The 24,374-nt window shown below is 46.9% G+C and overlaps 3 protein-coding genes across 10 annotated transcripts in view; 1 reads left to right on the forward strand and 2 right to left on the reverse strand.

Annotated features, from left to right (window-relative positions):
* Positions 1-854: 854 nt before the first annotated feature.
* tppp3 (tubulin polymerization-promoting protein family member 3) lies at positions 855-3,865 on the reverse strand. 7 transcript variants are annotated; one of them, XM_035146137.2, is made up of 4 exons: positions 3,766-3,865; positions 2,288-2,488; positions 1,930-2,083; positions 855-1,523 (listed from the first exon to the last, which is right to left on the reverse strand). In XM_035146137.2, exons 2-4 carry the CDS (start codon positions 2,473-2,475, stop codon positions 1,329-1,331), a joined length of 537 nt encoding a protein of 178 aa, XP_035002028.1. In that variant the 5' UTR covers positions 2,476-2,488; positions 3,766-3,865; the 3' UTR covers positions 855-1,328. The 7 variants fall into 7 exon arrangements, with proteins under 7 accessions (XP_035002028.1, XP_035002454.1, XP_035002293.1 ...); XM_035146563.2 differs by having other exon boundaries at positions 3,692-3,803; XM_035146402.2 differs by having other exon boundaries at positions 3,654-3,785.
* A 1,944-nt stretch (positions 3,866-5,809) lies between these two features.
* zdhhc1 (zinc finger DHHC-type containing 1) lies at positions 5,810-12,283 on the reverse strand. 2 transcript variants are annotated; one of them, XM_035144279.2, is made up of 11 exons: positions 11,828-12,283; positions 11,124-11,350; positions 10,746-10,921; positions 9,740-9,841; positions 9,508-9,632; positions 9,029-9,184; positions 8,795-8,910; positions 8,569-8,657; positions 7,617-7,737; positions 7,464-7,539; positions 5,810-7,382 (listed from the first exon to the last, which is right to left on the reverse strand). In XM_035144279.2, exons 2-11 carry the CDS (start codon positions 11,340-11,342, stop codon positions 6,841-6,843), a joined length of 1,722 nt encoding a protein of 573 aa, XP_035000170.1. In that variant the 5' UTR covers positions 11,343-11,350; positions 11,828-12,283; the 3' UTR covers positions 5,810-6,840. The 2 variants fall into 2 exon arrangements, with proteins under 2 accessions (XP_035000170.1, XP_035000025.1); XM_035144134.2 differs by having other exon boundaries at positions 5,810-7,385.
* Positions 12,284-24,051: 11,768 nt separating this feature from the next.
* The window catches only part of hsd11b2 (hydroxysteroid (11-beta) dehydrogenase 2), an 18,493-nt gene continuing 18,170 nt past the window's right edge, over positions 24,052-24,374 (forward strand). The window contains exon 1 of the mRNA XM_035144800.2: positions 24,052-24,374. This exon is cut by the window's right edge and continues 238 nt beyond it. Coding sequence (XP_035000691.2) covers positions 24,327-24,374 — 48 coding nt within the window. The 5' untranslated portion in view covers positions 24,052-24,326.

Genomic DNA, 24,374 nt, shown 5'->3' on the forward strand with positions numbered 1-24,374 from the left:
TTTAATAAATGGTGATTGAAGGTAAATCTACTTTAGGACGAGTCATCACGCAGCCGAGGACACAAAGCTTATTTATTCATTTCAAATCCACTGACATACGTCACAGCGCCCCCTGCTGGCAGTGGACACACCTGTGTCCAGGTGTCTCTGACCACCTGAGGCCATGCTGCTGTTTGATTGGCTGCTGAAGAAACACTGAGATTAAACTCCAGGTGAAAGTCTGTGATTTAAGGAGCAGAGGACGGAGCTGATCTGAGAGCAGCTGCGTTCTTCATTCGTCCGTTTGAAGAAGCTGCTGTTGTGAGAAGTTAAAGAGTTTTTCTATTTCTATTCCTAAAGAACATTAAAGACTGAAACTGATTAAAATACATTAATCTAAATATTAAAAGTATAAGATTTGTTATTTAGAATAATAATAATATTAAGGAACATTTTTATAGAGCCGTTCAAGGGACAAAGTAAAAATTTAAGATGACAAAGACAAGATAGTGCAGAGAAACATTTATCAACCATGATGATGATGATGATGATGATGAAGATGATGAGGATGATGAGGATGAGGATGAGGATGATGAGGATGATGAGGATGATGAGGATGATGATGATGAGGATGAGGATGAGGGATGAGGATGAGGATGATGAGGATGAGGATGAGGATGAGGATGATGAGGATGATGATGATGATGATGAGGATGATGATGATGATGAGGATGATGATGATGAGGATGATGATGAGGATGGATGAGGATGAGGATGGATGAGGATGAGGATGAGGATGAGGATGATGATGATGATGATGATGAGGATGATGATGAGGATGATGATGATGAGGATGATGAACACGGAGAACAGAGAACTGTGTTTTCGTTCTTTATTGGTTCAATACATTTGTTTCCAGTTTCGTCAACACAAACATTAAGACACATTTTTCATGATTTCAACTTTGTAGCAAAGGTCAAAGGTCAGATTCCAGTTTTAAACAACATCGATCCAAATGCTGCCGCTGTTTGAACATTTGATTGGAGATTAGTCAGCTGACAGGAAGTGACATCACTTACGTGCTAGTTTAACAGCTGTCAAATGAAAACCCACCTATCAGAGAGCAGACTGATCACATGATCACTACTTACAAACTACACCACTTTGGACATGTCCATGTCTACACACACACACACACACACACACACACACACACACACACACACACACACACACACACACACACACACACACACACACACACACACACACACACACACACACAGATCCACAGTCCTGTAGGAGCTGTACTTCCTGTCAGCCTCCAGCAGGCGCCCCCTCTTGCCTTGTTACTTCTCATCCTGCATCTTGGTGTTGTACGTCCCAGCGTTCTTGTACGCTCCCACATAGCCAGTGTTGTCCACGAGCTCCTCGCGGCCCTCGCGACCTTTGCCCTTGCCGCTCTCATCGAAGCGTTCTTTGTGTGATCCAGTGTAGCGGGACGCGTCGGTCAGACGGTCCACAGCCGCCGTCTTCGCCACTTTCTGATGAAACACAGGAAACAAATCAGACCAAAGCCCAGTTTCACCTGAGCTGCTGCCACCTGGGGGACAGTTGAGGGGCGTCCCCCCAGAGGCTGGAGCAGGAAGTAGACAGATAGTCACATGTTTTTGGACGTTCTCACATTTCCTCAGACGTCAACAATGAAATGCGGTGTACAACTGAACTGATGTTCCAGGGTCATGTAGGGACGAAGGAGTGTGGTTAGTGTTGTGTTGTTTTGTTGTTGTGTAGCTGCAACCTGACACTTTTAATTGTCCCACATGTCTGTGTTGCGTTCGTGTCACATCTTGTAATTAAACCTTCTCACTGCCGTCAAATGAAACGCCCTGTGCCTTGTGGTCGTTTTACAAACACGCGATGACCTTTTCAAATAGCGGATCCTCTCACCGTCACTCCGGCGTTGGACGGTTCTCCTCCCTCCACCAGGGCGACGATGGACCGCAGCGCCTCCTCTTTACTTTGACCTTTGAACCTCTTTGGAGCCAACTCCTGCAGCGCTCTGTGAAACTCCTCATACGTGATGACGCGAGACGTCTTCTGTCTGCACACAAACACAGCAGAGGTCAGATACCTGACAGGTGACGAAACACCTGGATGTGATTGGATGATACTGGTCAGGTGACGAGGTGGAACTGTTAATGACAGGAAGTGTTAGCAACGGTCTGTAGTTACCGCTGGTAGTCGAGTCATGTGACTGATGAGAACAAAGCAGGAAGAGAACGTGGGACCTGGTCTGCAGACTCACTTGACTTTGGAGAAGACGATATCGACGTCGGTGACGGTGACGTTCTTGCCGTCGATGATCTTACAGTCTTTACACAGTTTGGCCCAGTTCTTCCCGTTCAGCTCCTTCCCCATCGCCTTCGTGTCTCCACGAATGGCGAACTTCTTAAAGGCCGCGAGCAGCTGCTCCATGTCCGCGCTGTCCGCCATGATGCAAGAAAACCTGCAACACAAAAAAACGCAACAGATGACATCATCTGTGACATCATCACAAACTGACATCACACTGGTCAGTCACATGATCCCTGAGCCGTCACATTCACTAGACTTGTGATTCAGGAAGTCTACATTCTGATCCTCAATCAATCAATCAATCCTGGTCTGGTCCTCTGGGACAGAGACATTGGCTCAGTGTCCGTCTGTCACGGTGACTTTTGATTGATTGTCTCCCCCTTCAGGCAAAGAGAATCATTACACAAACACTGTGGATGTTTAACACGTCTTTGTTTTTCTTTTCAGTCTCTGAACATTTGATCAGAAAATCTCAACTTTTAATGAAATCCCACGAACATGTGTCTTTACCTGAACATGTCACGAAGCAGAGGATTAATACAGAAGGTGTGTGTGTGTGTGTGTGTGTGTGTGTGTGTGTGCGTGTGTGTGTGTGTACATATTAACACTCCTACACACACGTATCTGAATTATGAATAAATAAAACTTTCTGCATTTATACATTTAAATAAACTCAGCTAAAATCTTGAGCCCTGACATACTGTCCAACCTGTCTGTCCTCATTTCTCTGTCTGTCCTCCATCAGTCCGTCCCTCACCTCGTCCTCTGTCTTTCTCCTGCCAGTCCGTCCCTCACCTAGTCCTGTCTTTCTTCTGTCAGTCCGTCCCTCACCCAGTCCCTCACAGTCCTTTTTCTCTTTCCCCTCACTGTCCTCTGTCTTTCTCCTGCCAGTCCGTCCCTCACCTCGTCCTCTGTCTTTCTCCTGCCAGTCCGTGCCTCACCTAGTCCTTTTTCTTTCTCCTGTCAGTCCGTCCCTTACCTCGTCCTCTGTCTTTCTCCTGCCAGTCCGTGCCTCACCTAGTCCTTTTTCTTTCTTCTGTCAGTCCGTCCCTCACCTAGTCCTCTGTCTTTCTCCTGCCAGTCCGTGCCTCACCTAGTCCTTTTCTTTCTCCTGTCAGTCCGTCCCTCACCTAGTCCTCTGTCTTTCTCTTGCCAGTCCATCCCTCACCTCGTCCTCTGTCTTTCTTCTGTCAGTCCGTCCCTCACCTAGTCCTGTCTTTCTTCTGTCAGTCCGTCCCTCACCTCGTCCTCTGTCTTTCTCCTGCCAGTCCGTCCCTCACCTAGTCCTGTCTTTCTTCTGTCAGTCCGTCCCTCACCTCGTCCTCTGTCTTTCTTCTGTCAGTCCGTCCCTCACCTCGTCCTCTGTCTTTCTCCTGCCAGTCCGTCCCTCACCTAGTCCTGTCTTTCTTCTGTCAGTCCGTCCCTCACCTTGTCTCTTGTGTCTCTCCTCCGGCCGTCAGCTGCAGTTGCAGGATTCAAATGAGCTCTGAAAAGTCGAGGGTTTGTTATCATCTGTTTACCCTGTCGCCATGACGACATCCTGTCCAACATCAGGGGAGGGCCATAAAACGGAGGGAGGGAGAGAGACAGAGCAAAGAGGAGGGGGGAGGAGGCGTGCAGGTCGTACAGCAGCTCGTCCATGCAGGCTCCTTTCAGTTCACAGAACTGGAGGTCAAAGGTCAGAGGAGGAAATACTTGTTACTGCACCCCCACTCCAGGGCAGTGGGTCAGTGTCTCTAGCAGAGTCTGGTTCTCCTGGACCGGTTCTCCAGTCTGTCAGAGTTCTGCTGTGCCGTCTCTACATGTCTCCTGTGGTGTCCCTCAGGGTTCTGTCTCGGGTTATTCTCTGTTGTCTTTATTCTGGACTGCAATGCATCAGCTGAACGTGTCCTTTAAGGAGGACAGATCGTCTCCAGCAGAGAGACGGTTTGTCCTCCTCGTACCTCAGTCTGTTCTCTAAGAAATCTCTGTGATAATTGATCAGATCACGACCTTTGACCTTCTCATCAGATATTTAAGCTGTGTACTACTGACCAATCAGATCACTGGAGCTACAGGATCCTCACAGGGAGGAAAGAGTTTAGGCTCAAGAACGACTTGAGGGAGTTTCTTCAAACTCGTTACGTTCTCTTGGACACAGATGAATGGTAGTTGAAGGTCAAAGGTCAAGGTGGCTTCTTGAACATGATATTTCAATTCTGCTTGAAATGTTGTTCAGTTGTCCCAAAGATGAACTGATCAAGTGTCAGAGGTCAAAATGACCTCGTATGAGTCTGGAAAAACTTGATACGACTGAAGCTGCAGGGTTTTGTGGAAGAAATCTAATTTTCATTCATGATTTCATGTTGTTATCTTTAATCATCTGAGTGTGAAAGAGCCAAATAAAACTTTATTATTGTGAATCCAGTCAGACCAGTGATCTCAGTCTAAATGACCACAGCTGCTGTTAGCGTCCTCACACTCACTCACCTGGCTGTGACCTCACAGCTGGGTGTGGTCTGATTGTAACAGAGCTCACCTGCGATGCTGCTGTGGTCACAATCAAACTTTTATCATTGAGTAACATACACTTCCATCCCGTCTCCATGCCGACAGTGTGAATGAAAACACACACACACGAGCAGCAGGAAGTGACCTCATGTCAGTGGCTGTGTGAACAGGAAGCAGCTGTTAGAGTGGGAGGGGTTCAGGATGACATCATGTTGTTGAGGGCGGGGGGGACTCTGGGGACCGGGACGACCAGCAGGGACAGAGTCACATGACAGAGTCCTCAGCCCGCAGCTACTTCCTGTTGATGTCATCAAAGTGTCGAGTGCAGCAGGTCCGAACACACAAACAATGTGTGTGTGTGTGTGTGTGTGTGTGTCTCATACCTCTCATCGCCGCTCCTTTTTGATTGATGCTGTTATGATGTTGTCGTGGCCTGTTGCCGGGGCAACCACTCCTCACATCATGGAAGGATGATGACATGCAACCACACACATACAGTTATCAGCCTGTCAAAATAAAAGCCAGAGCGAAGCACTGGTGATAAATGTGATTGATTGGTTGCTTGTGGTTTTACTGGCTGATACTAACGAGGCTTCGGGCCCTGGTTCTGAGGTCACATGGTTCTGAGGTCACATGAGCCGATGAAGTAAAATCTAGAGCAGCAGAAACTTGGCTCACATCGGCGAGGAAAGACGGAATCTGTGAGGACATGAGACAGGTGAGGACAGGTGATGACAGGGGAAGACAGGTTAGGACACATGAGGATAGGTGACGACCGCTTCATGTGACAGGTGAGGACAGGTGAAGACAGGTGGCAACAAGTGAGGACAAGCTTCATGAGACAAGTGAGGACAGGGGAAGACATGTGATGACAGATGAGGATAAGTGACGACAGCTCCATGAGACAGGTGAGGACAGCTTTTATAAACTTAATTGTCTGATTGAAAGTGGCGCTAATGACAGGAAGGAAACAGACGTGATGTAAAACTCAGATTTCTTCATTTATTGTTCAACAGGTGAGAAAATGTCACAAAATCTCAGAGGGGACGAACTGAAACATTCAGGACTTCGAGACACGTCAGGACCGATGGTCCTTTGACCTCAGGGGTCAGAGGTCAGGGCTGAGTTCACAGCGTTCCAGTGAAAGTCAGAAGTTGTTCTTATTTCAGTGGGTAGGGGGTGTTTGCTCTAAGGTTAGCAACAGCAGCTAATTCAAACGCTACAGCAAAATGTCCAGAGAGACGTTGGATCTGATGAGACTCACTGAGACACGTGTTCACAAACAGTTGAGTTTAGCTTCGTCTAGAACGATGATCTGCAGGAAACATCAGTTTCTGGTCTGAACCTGCGACCAATCACCATCCAAGAGAGAGGAAGAGGAGGCCTCTGATTGGCTGAAAAGTGTATGAAAAAATGTAGTAAAAATATTTTGAAATAAAAAAAAAGGATTTACAAAATAAATACAAATAAATTCATTCATGAATATATTAAGAATCGTGCCTGAAAGATATTGTGATATAAATTAATGGTTCATAATATTCATTATAATATTGGAGTGGGGGGGCGTGGGGTATCAGCATGAGCATTTTTCTGTGTTAATTTTGTTGCTGCATCTAAACAGAGACTTGTGAGAACAGGAAGTGATGTCATCTCTCTAAAAACACCTCCATCCCTCTGGTCCTGGGTTACCATAGAGACCTGGAAACAGTAAAAACAAGTGATGGCGTCTCAGGAGTTTATGATGGCGAGAGGGGGGGCATGAGGTCCCCAGAGGAACAGAGAGACAAACATCCACAAACTCAGTGAGCTGCTTCTCAACAGCTCGAGAAACAAGCAGCAGTATAAAGATTGTGCACAGACAGGAACTGGCCTTTGGCTTCAGAATAAAAAAATATCAAAACAATAAATAGTGAGATATACAAAGACCCTTCAAAATAAAAGTCAGTTACATATAGACTTGTGCGTGGCTGCAGTGCACATGATTGTAGAGATAAACAGAATTGTTGGCTCAGGTTATCGTTCCATCCAGGAAGCTGCACCTGAGCCCAGTGACGCCCGGGACGCCGGTCTGGATCCAGGTCTGGACCCAGATCTTGATCCAGGTCTGGACCCGGGTCTTGGCCCCATCTGCCTCCTGCTCAGATTGAAGCCGTCCTCTCGGGGCTCAGTGGCCTCTCCACTAGCGCGGCTGACAAACACAGTGGGCAGCTGGGTGGAGGCCATTTCAAACCTCAGCTCCGCTGCGCTCTTATTTGCACGGGAGGAGGTGGACTTCCTCTTAGTCCTGGGCTGGGGCGAGGGCAGGGGGAACCCTGGGAAGGCTCTGTGTGAAGATGAGGAGGCATCTCCGGCAGCAGCAGAGGACGAAGAGCCCAGTTTGGCCAACGCCACCGGGATCTCCTCCAAGGACTCTGCAGAATCCGAGTGGTACTCAGCAGGGGGGGCGGCAGCCTGGATGGGGCCCGAGGTGAGGGCCTGGGGGGGCAGGGAGGCCCTCAGAGGAAAGACGGGGAAAGGAAGTCGCTGACTGAGCGACACAGAGGAGAGACTGGGATCTGCTGGAGAACAACGCAGCAACAATCAGAGGTTGAAACAGGTTCTATAGGTTTGTTTGTTCACAGGAAGTGTGTGTGTACCTGGGGGCGGGGCCATACTCGAGCAGTGTTCCCTCGTTTCCTCGTTTGGAACTTTACGGACTTTCTTCTTCTTTTTCTGTCAAAAGCAACAACACAAATCAACACAAACATGGATGTCAGTGTAAGTGTGTGAGTGTGTGTTTGTATGTTTACCTGTGTGCGTCGGTGTGTGTGTGTATGTGCTGCTGCTTTCAGTTGTGTAGACATGGTGGGTGGAGCTTCTTCCTCCATGACAGGACTGGACACACTCCTCACTCTGCCGTTAACCAGGAACCTAACACACACACACACACACACACACACACACACACACACACACACACACACACACACACACACACACACACACACACACACACACACACACACACACACACACACACACACACACACACACACCTGAGTTACCTGTGACAGGTTCAGAGAAGAAGGATCCACACTGAGTGTATTAACCTGCAGTTCACATTCTGGACACTAGGTGTTACTTTAACTACCACGACTTTAGTCAAGAGGTCAGAGGTCAGTGACTCACTCCTGTTTATGATGTCACAGTCCAAAAACATATAGCCGTTACTATGACAACCAACTCGGGGACCCCCAGTCCTGCAGCAATATAAAGAGGACAGTGGACATGCCCCCATCCGTCCTGCAGCAGCATAAAGAGGACATTAGACATGCACCCCCCCTTCTGTCCTACATAAGTATAAAGAGGACAGTGGACATGCCCCCCCCTGTCCTGCAGCAGCATAAAGAGGACAGTAGACATGCCCCCCCCGTCCCTAGGTCCTACAAAAATAAAGTTTAGTGAGGTGAGTACAGTTATTTATGTAATCTCACACACACACACACACACACACACACACACACACACACACACACACACACACACACACACACACAATACACACTTTGTTTTCTTCCTGGAAGTCACGGCCAAAGAATTTCACTTTGTTTACTGCAAAGAAAACGGTGTCCATGGCGACGAGGTCCGGCCTCTCCATGTTATGAAACAACCGTTAGCGACTGTTTACTGAATCCTGTTAGGACCGGGTCAGTCGGCCTCGGCCAATCACAGCAGGCCGTGGGCTGAACCTGGATCACTTACTCTGGCTCTCCCCGCGCTGACACAGTGGTAGGTTCCTCCACGTCCAACTGAGGGTTGGTATAACCCAGTGTCCCAGAGTAGTTCACGTCCTGAGGGGGGCAGCAGAGAGCAGATACTCAATACCTCAGAGTGTGTGTGTGTGTGTGTGTGTGTGTGTGTGTGTGTGTGTGTGTGTGTGTGTGTGTGTGTGTGTGTGTGTGTGTGTGTGTGTGTGTCAGTCAGTTACCCTGCCGTCTGAAGGACCTTCTGTCTCCTTCACTAGTCCTGGTTTCCTCAAGTCTCGGTTGTCATGACGATGACGCTGCCGCACAATGTACTCATAGGTACTGAGTCTGTTCCACACTGGACACACAAAGACACACAGTGAGACACATGCACAAAATAAGGTGAACAAACAGACAGGTGGACACAAAGCTCAGCGGACAGACAGGCGTCAGGTGTGTGGGGCGGCAGCTCGTACTCAGGTAGACGTGGAAGCAGAGCAGGTGACTCAGCAGAACTGATGACAACAGACCCAGGGACACGGAGACGGCGGCGAGACACGGAATCACGGCTGCTGCTGATCTGACCGGTGCCACGGGCAGGAAGACGAACCACACACCTGTATCATTCCTCACTGAACACACACACACACACACACACACACACAAACAACGGGTTAGGAACCCTTAAATCTTTATAAACTTCTGTAGACTGCAAGTCTTCCGCTGTGTCCAAATCCAGGTGCCACCCACTTCTGAGGAGCCTTGATTTCCAGAGGATGACAGGACATATTGTCATTGTCAGCTGCATTTGAAGGAGCCTCTGAAATGTCTAGTCGCATCACTGTGACGCAATTGGTCTTAAATGCAGCCTCCGAAGGATGCAGCTCCTGAATTGAGACACAGCGATTGTTTTGAGCAGAGGACTCAAATCAAGTAAATACAGATCAGGTCAAACCCAGGAAGTGTTTGTCAGAGCGGAGTTTAGTCGGGTCCAGAAAGAATTCGATGAAGACGTAGGAGGCGACGACCAGAACCAGACAGACGCCCAACAGAGCGGAGACAACGCTGTAGAGGAACAACCTGCAGGACACACAGGACAAAGGGTACAGGCCAGCTCAGCACTACTAGGGATACATAGTACACAGAGCACAGACAGTACACTCGAGTCCTCAGATCATGTGACTCACTTGTAGTTCCTGCTCCCAACACAGTTGTTGAGCCATCGACAGTGATGGTCGAAGTTGGCGACGCACTTGTTACAGGCACTGCAGTGTTTAGACTTTGGTCCCCTGAAACAACACAACAGCATCAACACACTGACACACACACACTGACACACACTGCTCAGTTTGCTCAGACAGCAGCAGCTGAGGATCATGGGTATCGTAGTACTCTCCAGGACGTGTGGCTCCTCTGACCCAGTTCTTAGAGACTCAGCTCATTATTTATACATGTTGAGGGGCTGAGCTGCATTAAACATGTAAAACATGTGGAGCACATAAAACAACTGACGGTCTGTTCACGTCAGTGGATCAGAGGTTCACTCCACCCAGTATCCACCAGTCTCAGAGCCCAGACTCCCAATCAAAGACCAAGACCAAGACCAAGACCAGGACCAGGACACGGACCTGGAGTGTTCACGCCATTTGATCTGTTAGTTTTGGTTTCACACTAAAGAACTTTGTCTGACAGACGTACGTCCTGTCTTTATCACCTACGTGGGCGGAGTCTACCTATACTTGACTCTGATTGGTTTGTAGACGGCGTGTGTCTGGCATGTGCGTGTTGCCATGGTAACTTCATTATGGTATATATGGTACTCCACACTAGTGAACTCAAATGCACCAGATGAACGTCCTCGTGGTTCAGACATTTTATCGTCGGAGGTGAAGACTGCAGCTTCTTCTTCTTCTTCTATTGTTTAATGCTGTCTCTACTTCCTGTGATTGGTCCAAACAATCCAACAAAGTGTTTTCACTCTGGAACAGAACCCTGGTTCAGTTTGATCCAGACCCAGAACACCTCTTCTGGTCTGAGGAACCTTTCACACCTGATACTTAGGTTCAGACTAAACTGAAAAGCATGAAGCTCTGAACCAAACCAGGTGTGAACGAGTCCTGAAACATTCCAGATGTGGACGGATAGAGAGAGTGTGTATGAGTGTGTGTCCGTGTCTTTGTGTGTGTTACTCACACGTCCACCTGGCAGAGGTAGCAGTGGCAATTCTCGATGACATGTGCATGTTTGGAGCGGTCGAAAACGGGGACTGGACCTTTGTGGCTCGTTGTTCTGACGTTGTAGTCGGCCGGGTCGATGGACACTGCCATCACGTGGACACACAGGTGACACACAAACATGATGCCCGTGCACTGACTCACAGATAAGGACATACACACAAACAGCATTTTCTTCATCTAACTGTCAAACGACCCACCACTGAGTTATTATCTCTTCTGAACAGGGCCCCTGAGAGGCCCTCAGGGGCCCTCAGGGGGCCTCAGGGGGCCTCAGGGGCCCTCAGGGGCCGCCAGGCTCCATCACAGTGACCGTCTACATTTAGTGGAAGGATACGATGTAACCTGCAGGGATCCAGTGAGCGGGCAGTAGGGGGATGAACACGCCAAAGCTGGTAACAGCGAAGTAGACGTAGAGCAGCCATGCGAGCAGCTGGAAGGGGTGAGGCGGCCAACTCCAGCCATTAGTGCGGGAGCAGAGCGGCACGTCGGCGCCGTGCAGTCCATCCTCACCAACCGGCGCCGTGCGGTTCGGGTTCCTACTGCACGCATCCATCCTGCAAACTGAATCAACATCAGGATCACACGATCATCTGCTCCATCAACCAACCTTCAGTTCACCAATCAGACTCTTTTAATAATGAATTAACCGATCGGGTCATTTCTCTGAGACTAATCAATGAATTCACTATTGATTGGTTTGGTCTGATGATGTTAAACTCTGACACAAATCATGTCAGATGATTCCCAAGGCAAACAGGACACACCTCTTTTAATGGATTTAGTTATTCTGATATTTTGAATTAATTTTCTAACATGAAGTATTTTTAATATCCACCGAAAACACAGTGAGAATCAGTCACTACCTGCTCATCTGTAGATATAGATATAATAATCACAATTAGAGATCTAATCATTGATTATAAATTGGAGGATCGATTGTTGATGAAGCAGTGGTTGATGGTGCGGCCCATGTTTCATCCGTGAACGTCTGACAGCATCTTACAGGTTAGCTCACCTGGTTAGCTCGGTTCGGCTCACCTGGTTAGCACGGGTTAACGGGCCCTCCGCTCCGCCGCATCTCATCCCAGACTCGGGGCCTGACCGGCGGCGCGCAGCTCTGCCGTGTCTCGGCACACAGTCCCCGCCCAGAGAGCCACAGACCCGGGTCACACTGTCCCAGTCCGGCCGCTCACTCGCATCCTCACCGTCTGTGGAGCTGTCGGTGCTGTCTCCCTGCGGACCGAGCACATGAGCTCTTTAACGGCGTAATATGCGGCTGGCGCGTCGCTCCGGGGGCTGGTTCTCAGGCTAACATGCTAACATGCTAAGTGCAGCGAATCAAACCGCGGGACTCGGGTCTGAATGTCTGACTTCAACCGGGGGAGTCATATCAAATATTCATATTCATATTCTAACAGTCCGCTAACCAGCCTGCTAGCTGTTAGCCTGTTAGCTGTTAGCCTCTGTGCTGCTGCCTCCTACCGTCCCTCTGCGCTGTACGCCGTTTCCATGGTAACGCTCTAGGTCTCCTCCTATTGGTCAGTGTAGCTGAGCTGCGAGAGCAGGACGTGTCCAGTAGGGGGCAGCAGAGCTACAGCAGCGTGTTTTTATTTAACATCAAACTTTATTTACTATAAACTTTGACTCGGTTATAATAATTTACCCTAAATATCATATATATAAATATACATATCTAATAAACGTTTACATCAAATCCCAGGCATAAGAACTTCATCAGTCAATAATAATGAATGAAAAACTTATATCTGTATATATATTTGTGTATATCAGCGGACATACAAGTACAGAGTTACAACAGGAAGCAGTGGTCATGTGACCACGTTTCACAAGCTATCATGAAACCATGAGGGGGGGGGGGGTCAGTCCTGCATCTCTTGCAGACATTTATATTGTTTCATCATCAGTGTGTGTGTGTGTGTGTGTGTGTGTGTGTGTGTGTGTGTGTGTGTGTGTGTGTGTGTGTGTGTGTGTGTGTGTGTGTGTGTGTGTGTGTGTGTGTGTGTGTGTGTGTTATATAACTACAAACTGACCACATCTTCGTCTGAACTGGGGCTCGTGTTTAAAGTGTGCCCCCCCCTGGAGGCCCCTATAGGCCCCGTCTCTGGCCTGAGTCATTGGACTCTCAGTCATAAACTCATCATCTGTCAAAAACAGAGACAACGGTTTCACCCCCCAGGACCAAAACTTAATATTTAAGCAGCTGTTCCAGACCCCCCCGTCCCATACTCAGGGAGAATATAAACTGAAGTCACTAACCAGCTGGAACCCGCTGGGCCCCCGGAGGCCCCCGGAGGCCACTAGGACCCTCAACGCATCCAGGACAGAGATGAAGAAAGAGATGAAATGGACGATAGACCGGCGCTGACTGGACAACCGGCAAAGAAAGAAAGAAAGAAAGACAGAGGAGCCCTGCTGTGGGGGGGATGGGGCATTAATGCTTGTTCACATGGTGGCGGACGCTCCAAGGGTTAACATGACATCATCACGTTAGCGAGCGACTCGTCTGCTTCTGCACGATGTCCTCTGTCACTGATCCAGGACCTGCTGTCGTTCTGCAGCTCTGTCCGTCTTTCAGTCGCCCTCATTAAAAACCAGTGTCCTCATTAAAACGTCGTCATTAGTGGAGACTAAGTGGCCGTGTGCAGCGTCCTGGCTGACGGGACGCATCCGAGTTGACCTGTCCTGGTCTCGACCTCAGATCGTCACACACTGACTGAGAGGACAGGCTCATCGGTTCAGTTCACGGTCTGAGGTCAGTACAGACGTGTGCGATTCCATGACATGTTCAATAGTGTGTGGACAGCTGACCATTCCTCCAGATGTGACAGGGAGGAGGAGGTGAACAAAGATACAGAACATCTGGAACGAGTCACCAGCAGCCAGGACAGGAAGAGAGGTCCCAGGAGCGGGGGGGCAATATTCACAGGTTGGTCTTCAGCTGTGTCTCATATAGATTATGATGCGTTTAATGTCCAGATGGAAGGAGACGTGCGATCAGACTGAGGTCGTACTTAGTCTATGAAAAACTGTCTGTCTGTCTGTCTGTCTGTCTGTCTGTCTGTCTGTCTGTCTGTCTGTCTGTCTGTCTGTCTGTCTGTCCGTCCGTCCGTCCATCTATCCATCTAACGTTTTGTAATAAAAAGCCTTTACACTGACGATGACACAGTTTATATTTTATGTAAAGCACATTGAATTGCCTCAGTGAACATGACAACTGTGTATAGTTCGGTTCTTCTTCTTCTTCTTCTTCTTCTTCTTCTTCTTCTTCTTCTTCTTCTTCTTCTTCTTCTTCTTCTTCTTCTTCAGATTGTGAGATCCAGATGTTTGAACTTCGAGATCACAAACTTTAAAAGCTAATATTGCACAATTCTTTCTCAGTTAAATACTCAGGCATACGTCCATATGGTTTGTTTCTTCCTTCCTTCATTTAATCATTAATTTGTTTCTTTCTTTTCTTCCTTCCCAGGACTGAAAATTACTGAACAGATTTCCAGTAAACTTAGTGGAACATATGTTAATGAAACATTCATTCACTCTGATTCACTCTGAAATAGAAAATGTTTCAACATTTTCATTGATTTCTCTGAGAATAATTTCTCCATGAAGACTGTCCACGCAACAGGAGCCAGGTCCTCTGGTCCTCTGGTCCTCTGGTCCTCTGGTGTCCTGGTCTGGACACGTGTTTCTAACACATGTCATATGTGTTGTGAACTCTGATCTACAGACCTGCCTCTAACCGCAAGATAATTAATGTCAGACCTGATTTTAATGTAATGTAGTGTGTCTGTGTGTGTGTGTGTGTGTGTGTGTGTGTGTGTGTGTGTGTGTGTGTGTGTGTGTGTGTGTGTGTGTGTGCGCGTGTGTGTGCTCTGGTGGATTCCTCCCCACACAGACATAGTTTAATCCAGCTTTGGCCCCAACAGATTTTTTGGAAAAAGTTTCATGTTCAAACTGTAGTCATTATCCCATTAAGACTGTGTGTGTGTGTGTCTCTCTGTGTGTGTGTGTGTGTGTGTGTGTGTGTGTGTGTGTGTGTGTGTGTGTGTGTGTGTGTGTGTGTGTGTGTGTGTCTGTGTGTGTGTGTGTGTTCACAACATGGTTCAAACTCTGAATAACAATGTTTACCATGTTTGTTTGAGCAAATCTTGGCTTTAGTGAAGTGAACCTGATGTCAGACCTAGTGACAGACCTGGTGTCAGACCTGGTGTCAGACCTGGTGTCAGACCTGGTGTCACACCTGGTTGGTGTCAGACCAGAGTTCAGCTGTGTGTTGACTGTGTTTCCGGACTGTAGCGTCGAGCTGCGTGTCCACAGTGGGTTTATCCCGTCTTAACAGGAAGCATTAGGTCAGATTGTCTTTTGGAAAGGTTCCGTTCAATCCTGCTAAAGCTGTCTACTATCTTAGAACACCCAACCTCCGTTTGTTGAAAGCAGTTCCTTCTGCCAAGCTGCTTAGCGGCTCACCTACTACCTCGCCACCAGGAACATTACGTTTGGAACAGGGACCGTGACAAGTAGTATTGCCACCTCGTTCCAAAACAACAATAACAACAGCGGTGCTTTATGTAAGAGCCATTAATCCAGGACTCTGTTTTGTCCGCAGATCATTTCCTGAAAGTGAAGGAACAAGGTTTGAACTGTACGTTACCTGTTCACTGAAAGAAGAACCGCTGGGAGACAGGAAGGAACCTAACATGTTCTTCACATGTCGTCAACATGATCTACACACGTTCTACACATGTTACCATGTTCATGATGAAACCATCTTGAGAAAAGTTGAGAAGAAAGCATGCAGAGAATGTTTTTAAAACGTTCTCAACATGTTCTATGTTCTTTACATATTATATATTTCAATAGTAATAATTCCAAAGCATTATTGTTCACTGGCAGAATTAAGTTTACTTTAAATATATGATGCTTTCATTATCATTTATAGCACTTTAATAATTATTTCATTCGTATATTTTCATGTGTGGTATTTACGTTGCAGCTGCATGTCCACTTGCCACCGAGTAACTATTTCCCACCTGCCATTGTTAAGAGGGGGACAGGTATGAATGTGGCGGGGGCTCGTGTTCTGTGGATGTGTGGATGAGGATTAAATAATTAAATAAAGACGGAGGAAGAAGAATAAAGAGAAGTTGTAGCCTGTTTGTTACACACTGTCCAGAAGAGCTGGAGCACACTGAGAAACAGAGGGTTTCATATTCTACAAGTTCCCAAAACGTTCTCAACACATTGTCGACATGTTATTTACATGTTCTCAACATGTTATTGACATGTTCTCAACATGTTATTGACATGATCTAAACCTGTTGTTTCTGAGTAAATACGGAGGCCGTCCAAGAACAGGATTGTGGAAAGGAACAGGTATTAGTGTCGCGGTCAGGGACAGTCCTGGACTCGGGCCCGTTCAGATTAACTGTTGAGTAATCAGTGTTTGTTGGTTCCAGTGAGACCCTCAGTTCTTTCTGACAGGAGGGTCATTACTGAAGGGTGGGTTCAGAGGTCAGAGGTCACTGTGAGGTCAGAGGTTTAATGAAGCAGACCAGTGTTGTGACCCTTACTCAATAATCAGGGTGTGTGAAGATGAAGAGATGCTCAGTGAGCTGATTATGTGATCACATTCTAGACTCCTCTTTAAACCAACTTCAACTTTGTTCAAACTCGTCTGTCCAGTAACTCGCTGGTCCAGCGACTTGTTGGTCCACTGAGTCACCGGTCCACTGACTCGTCTGTGCGGAGACTGGTCGGTTCAACGGCTTGTCCAGCGTCTTCCTGCTCCCTCTGATCCACGGGCAGTTTGACATGAGCTCACATGTGAACAACGAGCTCACACAGACAATATGCTGTTTACTGCTGAAGCACTAATGGTTAAATGAGGCGTGCGCGGCGACGTATTGTTGCTGTTCCTGTTTACTGTGGACATGCGGCGTTTTGACAGCGTCTGAATCGGGCTGTGTCCTCGTGTCACGCCATCCTCTAATGAGAGACGAGCACACACTGACCTCGAAGCAGCACCTCCACCTCCACAAAGGGAGCATTCTTCAGCCGGAGCAGGAAGTTGACTTTGCATTGTGACCGAGTCCTGACTGTTCCGAAACCCCCCCACCCCCCGTTCACATGTTGAATTGGAGAAAACAGCCTGAACCAGGTCAGAGTGTTCAAACCGCAGCACAGACGTTCTGTGGCAGGATGTTCCAGATCAGTTGTAACTCACGTTGTCTCATCCTGTGACCAATCAGCTCGAAGACGCATCCATCTGCCCCCATGAAGTTACAGAGATTATCTGTGAAACCGAGTTTTTCTCAGTTTTCAATGAATCCACCATAACAAAGACTCAACTAAAACATGATCATTTGTTATAACCGAGAATGATGAAGGAGAGAAAACTCAAATAATTTGATTCTAAAGAAATAAACAGGAAATGAATGTACAAATAAAGTCCTCGAATCCAGACATGTCCGTGACTCCTAAGACATTCTTCACTGACATTTATAGCCACATGAAGCAGCATCATATTTATCACAATGACGACGTCATGTGATTATCAAACACAGACCCAGAGCCACCAAACCTCAGTGAAGGAGAAGGAGGAGACGACGGGTGTGAGGAGTAACAGACCGTGATGGAGTTAAACATGAGATCCACGAGGTGACACTCGATCCGACCGGTGAATATCTGATTGGACGACGATGAGGCTCAGGTGAGAGGAGCAGGAAGTGGCGCCCGCTGGTCTGGTGCTGGAGGTTTCTTTCTCTCCACCGTCGTCAAAGTGCTGCTCATTCTGGGAACTGTTGGTTTCTCTGCCATCTTTAAGGTTTCAGCCTTAACATGTAAAGTGCCTTGAGATTATGTATTTTATGATATTTTATGATTTATATAATAAATAAATTGAATCGACCATCCATCCATTGTCTAATGTCATTTACCATCTTCTGCTGTTGTCGTTCATTTTTGGAGATTCATCATCAGGCTGAAACTCAGCTTTCATCTTTCTCTGACGTCAGATCCTCTCCTTATTCCTAATAAACATGCAAGTTATTACACAGAGTAATAATTCATAATAATTATATAATTATTGAAAACTAATAATTATCAGTTAATTGATTCACATGTTTCCTTCACACACACACACACACACTCTTCAGCTGCAGGTAAAAGGATTAGAACCAAGTTTTTAAAGGTCGCCGCCCTCGGTCCGTCAGGTAGTTCAGCCCAGGGACCACTGAACAGGTGTTGACTGGTTTCCATGGTAACAGCTGTGGCGGAGCGGCCTGAGCTCTGCAGAGGAAATCTGTGACACACTGACCTCAATCTGCAGCTCCATTGTTCCCTGTGTGCTGCTTAGTAGACCGGACCAGAAGCCCTACGTGCTGAGCCGCTCCCACCGCTTTGTCCTCGCGCTTCCGAGAAGGTCACATGACCCCGACACCCCCCACCATGTTGTTTTCCCCCTGTCCAGCCCGTGTCCGCATTATGAAACTTAACTTCATCCTTCAGCTGCTTTCCTGCAGTGACTGAGTTCAGCCTCGGACTCAAGAGCTCATGTGAGAAGATGCAACATGTTCCAGGGTCTAAGTCTGTGGTTCAAACTGGAAACGCTCTCTGAACTGACCCTCCAGGCTTCGGTACCTGCTCTTCTTCTTCTGCGCTGCTGGCGTCTGATCATGCGACTCCTCTGAAGAAATGTATTCATTTTCTGTTAAACTGTTTTAAATAAAGGTTTTAAGTTTTATATGGTCAGTTCAATACAGACCAGATCGAACCACTATAGACCAGAACAAACCAATACAGACCAGACCAGAACAAACCACTACAGACCAGAACAAACCACTACAGGTCAGATCAATCAGTTCACAGACTGGGCTCTCTGGGGCCCTCAGGGGTGGACAGGGGCCTCGCGGTTGGAGTCATGATCGTGGCCTCGCCTGCCCTCGCTGACCGTCTGTGTGGTCTGAAGCTGTGCAGCCGCCAACATGTGCTCCAAACAAAAAGCCAATAGTGTCACAGTCTGTTTTTAGGCGGTGCTCTGAAACGCGGTGCTCTGAAACGCTGCACACTGGATTCTTGGAGCGGCTGGTCCACTGAAGACGTGGCGCTCTGTGCCAATGTGCACTTGGATCAAACACAGCGCCTGTAATGGGCTGTGTTCATTCAGAGCGAGCTGGACGCATGTTTGGCACAACAAGCTGCAATCAGACCCAGCTCGACGAGGCGAGCACCAAGAACAGGAACAATGTCTTCTCTACTGTGGGACGTTTGTCCTGAGGACAGAGGGAGACGGACAGAGACAAAGAAAAAGAGATAACATCACAGAGAAGTTGATGACATCACAGAGAAGTTGATGATATCACAGAGAAGTTGATGATATCACAGAGAAGTAGGTGGGTGGGACGTAAGTACATTTGTTTGGTGGGCATTATTATAGTTGATCATATCGTTTAGCCATATTCTCGCTCTACTCCTCTTGACTGCTGTACTGCTGTTTTGAAATATAGCCGGAGTCAGAGGGTATGAAGTGGTCGGGATGCCCCAGCTCCTCCTCTCCTGCTGGCTGTGGTTCACCATGGAGAACGGAGAGAGCTGGAGATAAAGCCTAAGAGATAACAAGAGGTAATAATAATTTAAAGTAATGTTTAAAATAAGAGACCAAGTAGCAGGAGGGTTTGAAGCGGCGAAGCCTCTGAAAGTGGCTGGAACACGATCATCAGGGGGCGATGCATCGGAAGCAAGAATTCTTGCAAATACACAAATCTTGTTGGTTTGTAAAAATGTTGAGCAATTAGAAGAAAGCCATGAAAGAGAAAGAAAGGTGGAAGTGATAAATTTAGAGCAAACAAAACATGTAAAAGGTTTAATTTACAGCGTTTGGGCCGAACTGTCAGAGAAGGAAATAAAGGAAAGTGTTAATGGAGGAGAAATAAAAGAGTTTGAGGGATTTAAAGTCCAAACGCTCCCGTTCTGATCACTTTTTCTGGTGAAGTTCTTCCAGAAAGAGTAAAAATTGCTTGTCTGGCTTATCAAGAGAAGAATTATGGACGACTTCCCTTGCGGTGCTTTAAATGCCAAAGATTTGGACACATTGCGACGTCTTGCAGCCGCAGGTGTGCAAAGTGCGGGGGAGATCACGATATTGGAAGATGTGAAGTGACCGAATCGTTTGGCGTCTTCTTGGGAATGCAGTCAGTTTCTGAAAGCAGAGCGAGAGGTCAGAAGTCAGCACAAGATCTCCTATGCAGATGTGGTGTTTGGCACCAGAGACCAAAAATATATATAAGGGATAGAAATGGATCTGTTATTGAGGAAAGATAGATGGAACACGGTAGTTATAAATGATGGTAGTAAATTCAATGCTAATAAAAACAAAATGTCTGGTATTGATTGAACGTTAGAGTCCGCAGCCCTGGCCAGGGTTAGAAATTGGAAAGTTCAGTGGTTGGATTCAATCAATATATTAGTAAATGACGTATTGAAGAATCTTACGGATCGTCTTTATTTTCAGATGATGGGGCCACAACGAGGAGGGGAAAGAATTTGTATCATCTGGCTGTAGGAATTCAAATGGATTTAAATCTTCTGGAGGGCGAATAAAGATTTCAGTTTCCCAAGACTAAGTATATGGATCATTGGTTGGATGAAAAGTCCACTTTCATCAACAACGTTCCTACTTTACTATAATTTTCAGAACACACACACACCCCCAATAGCCAAAATCAAGATGATTTCCCCCCCTCAACATTCGTACCGTAATGTAAACCATGAATGAGCTTTTATTCTCTTGGATATGCTGATGTGTGTTAAATATTTCGATGAATATATCTGTGAAGCTGCTTCATCAAGAGGAAATTTGTAACTTCTCTCTTCTGAACTGATTTTTTGTTGATCGCCATTTTGTTATGAGCTGACGAATTAGATTCACACGAGGGAAAATAAGTTTCACTGAGACGACAGAGGAGTTCGACTTGTTTCACCGTCAGAAGTCGTTTTTCGGTCTGTTGGTGGCCGACGGCTGAAAACGTGATGTGATTCATAATGGTCCCTGAACGCAGCAGACGGTGTGAGGACATCAGATAAGAGATAAACTGGCTTAATAACACTCACAGAACATCCTGATCTCGACCTGCACAGTAAAACTTTGGACAGTTTATTCTTGTCAGGGACGTGACTGAGTCTGGAAACCTGCGTCACGTTCTTCCTCGTGTCCTCACTGGGAACCAATGGGCTTAGAGCTGAGGCCACAGACAGGAGGGAAGGAAACACTCAGAGGTAACCAAGTCAAAATACTTACTGTACTATAGATACTTCACTTATTTTACACGAGACTCACAACATTTTAATACAAATATCTGAACTTTCTACTGCTTCAATACCATGTTTTTTTATTTTGCATCATCAAGTGCTGACTCCTCAACTTCAGGACAGATTTCAGCTTTAATGGACTCCACTCCTTGTTGTGTGTCTCTCATAACGCACAACGCACAACGGACGTAACACAACGTAAAAGAAGACAAAGCAGAGAAGAAAACACATTTCATCCTGGAACATTTTTAATGCTCACAAATCTTTTCTTGTTTTAACCTGTGATATTGTTTTTATTTGATTTGACGTAAGATGGGTTTAGGTTCTTCGAAGTTTATTAATGTGACACGAGTCTCAGTCGGTATAGAAACGACCTCCAGGGGGAACTTTGTACTTTTATACTCTGAGGACATTTCAGAGCCTGAACCTTTGAACTTTTACTTGAGTACAGAGACTTTTACTTTTACTGGAGTCGTTTTTAGATACTTCCACTGGAGTAAAGAATGTGCTGCTGATCTGTGTGTGACCAAGAACCGTGTCCTCTGCTTCAACTTAAACAAATAAAGGATTATTTCTCTGGGGATTCTGTGAAGTAACATCCTGCTGCGTTCGTCACACACTCGTCCTCGCTGAAACAGAGGGTGGAGATGCAGCTTCACCAAGGTGACCCGACAGTCTGGACTCTGTGTGCGGTCTCGGATCTGTGGGTCAAGTTCCTGTGGAGCGTCTTGTGTTTAATCTGCAGGTTGTGGGACATCCCTGCAAGGCCGGGGGGGTCACGGTCTGACTGGTAAAGCTGATCTGGGACACGTGAGCAGCGGCTGCTCGGTCGTGTCGGACGTGATGCGCGTCAAAACGCTTCTGGGATTAAGGGACAGGGGTTAGAGCTCAGCGGGCGTGTTCGCAGCAGCAGGTAATCGTGTCAGACAGGTTACAATGCTCGCCGAGTCGCCGACCCGGATCCTGATCGCCGCTCACGTCAGGGTCACCGAGGAGACGCTGCAGCACAAAACTAAAAGATTCTCAGCAGAGACGACTCTGATGGTCCAAACTGTTTCTACACTTTATCTCCCAACGTCAAGTTCTCCACTTGCTGACTGACCTGGATCCTCAATAATTCTTATTGATCAGATGACTCGTCACAAACCTCTGACTCATCTGTTTCACATCAGATTCAATCCGTTAGATTCAAGGAGACACTTCTTTAGTTTTCACTAATGTGGTTGTGATACATGTTCTACAGTCAAAACATTGATGTCTCAGTGGAGATGGTGCAGGTGAGCTCCTCCTTCATGGATGCTGCAGACGGCTGGTTGACTGACAGCAGTAAGAACACTGCTCGCTTCACTGTCAACATCTATTGTCACTCACTTCCTGTGGGATTCTGTTTCTGTTGTGTGGCTTTTATTGTTGTGTTTCCATTAATTCGCTTGTGTGATACGTCTCGGCCACCGTGGTTTAGTTTTCGAACATGAACTCCGGAAAAATAGATCTTTGTGTTCTTCCAGTTTCACGTCCGTCACGTGTTAGAAACCTCATCCACACGTCCACTCGCTCACTGGGAAGCTTCCACACATTACATCACATGACATGTTACACACATTTTACTAGGAGGCTGCAGGAGAAGATCCAGAAAATGTCCAGAGACACTGACTCAGACATTTGTTCTCACAGACAGAACCTCTAGAACATTTCAGGAACATGTGCGAACCTCAGTTCAGGTCTTAAAACAGCTTCTGACGTTGTGTGTGTCTGTGTCTTTGTGTGAATCTGACATTAGTCTGTAGGTTAACTGAAGCCTCGTGCTGAACAGCTGCTCTGTAAATCAGACTTTTACATTAAGTCAGTAAACGTTTAGAAATCTGAAACAAGCTGCTGGCGTTTCTCCTCTGTGGCTCTTTGTCCCGTGGAGATACAGGACGTCACAATGTGACGACGGCGAACAAACAGCAGCTCTGTGCTGAACTAATAAGTGTTTGAGATGAAGGTCGGAGGGACTTTAATGTTCCCACCTCATCGTCTGGAGCTCTCAGCCACATGAGATGGTCTTCATCATGTACTGAAATGATAGAATCATCTGCTACCGGCTATAGGTGCTGTGGTCACATGTCAACAGATGTTGACTTGGACGACCTCAGACCAGGGCTGAGCGATATGACTCAATATCACGATTACGATTAATGAACGATCATTTTATTCCCCCACCGCTGGTCAACGAGCGATTCTGCTCCTCTTCTGTTTTCTAATCACTCACAGTTTGAGCTGATCTTTATTAAAAACCTGCTGAATTCATATTTATGTTCCTGGATAAACAGGGCGTCGCTTCTTCTGCAACAATGAAGTTAAAACACTGCGTTACGTCATAACCTGTTGGAAGAACTTCTGTCTGCAGGAGTGTGTGTGTGTGTGTGTGTGTGTGTGTGTGTGTGTGTGTGTGTGTGTGTGTGTGTGTGTGTGTGTGTGTGTGTGTGTGTGTGTGTGTGTGTGTGTGTGTGTCTGCTCGTCGATATTCACACATGTGTTTAGTTATTGATCGATGGTGTTGGATCATGAATCTGGATCTGGTCACTTTAACCCTGAGTGTCCGTCTGTTTCTGTGTTTGTTTCCAACGTTGAGCATAAATGAGTCTTTAGGTTTGGATTAAGTTTTTAGAGGTTTACACCTTAACTGTTGTTAAGGTGAGAGTGAGTCCACAGAAAATTAATGTTAGTCAATGTAATGTCCTGTGTGTGTGTGTGTGTGTGTGTGTGTGTGTGTGTGTGTGTGTGTGTGTGTGTGTGTGTGTGTGTGTGTGTGTGTGTGTGTGTGTGTGTGTGTGTGTGTGTGTGTGTGTGTGTGTGTGTGTGTGTGTGTGTGTGTGTGTGTGTGTGTGTGTGTGTGCTGCAGATTAGATGCAGGGCTGCAGCCTGTAGTCCCTCCCCCCCTGCAGCTCTCCTCTATATATACACTGAGTTAGTGAGAGAGAGGGCGAGAGAGGCAGGGACGAGCTGTGCACAGGGCAGAGTGTGTGAGCAGCAGAGAGGGAGAGCGGTAGAGAGACACACACTCTGACTGACTGACACTAACCTGGAAGAACACTCACTTTCGACCGACAGAGAGAGAGAGAGAGAGAGAGAGAGAGAGAGAGAGAGAGAGAGAGAGAGAGAAACAAGCCAGACAGGTAAATCAGTTGGACCTCCTCCTCCTCCTCCTCCTCCTCCTTCTTCTTCTTCTATGATGATGGACGATTACACTCTCCCCTTCTGGATTTACCTGGGCGTT

This window comes from Hippoglossus stenolepis, chromosome 1 (genome assembly GCF_022539355.2).
Source record: "Hippoglossus stenolepis isolate QCI-W04-F060 chromosome 1, HSTE1.2, whole genome shotgun sequence".
NCBI lineage: Eukaryota > Metazoa > Chordata > Actinopteri > Pleuronectiformes > Pleuronectidae > Hippoglossus > Hippoglossus stenolepis.

Coding starts and splice junctions, on each gene's coding strand:
- tppp3 (XM_035146137.2), bottom strand. CDS start 2,475: ATGGCGGACAGCGCGGACATGGAGCAGCTGCTCGCGGCCTTTAAGAAG. Junction 2,084..2,287: donor ATCGTCTTCTCCAAAGTCAA/GTGAGTCTGCAG, acceptor GTTTGTGTGCAG/ACAGAAGACGTCTCGCGTCA. Junction 1,524..1,929: donor CGTCCAACGCCGGAGTGACG/GTGAGAGGATCC, acceptor GTGTTTCATCAG/AAAGTGGCGAAGACGGCGGC.
- zdhhc1 (XM_035144134.2), bottom strand. CDS start 11,342: ATGGATGCGTGCAGTAGGAACCCGAACCGCACGGCGCCGGTTGGTGAG. Junction 10,922..11,123: donor GGATCCCTGCAGGTTACATC/GTATCCTTCCAC, acceptor TCTGTGAGTCAG/TGCACGGGCATCATGTTTGT. Junction 9,185..9,507: donor CTCTGACAAACACTTCCTGG/GTTTGACCTGAT, acceptor GTGTGTGTTCAG/TGAGGAATGATACAGGTGTG.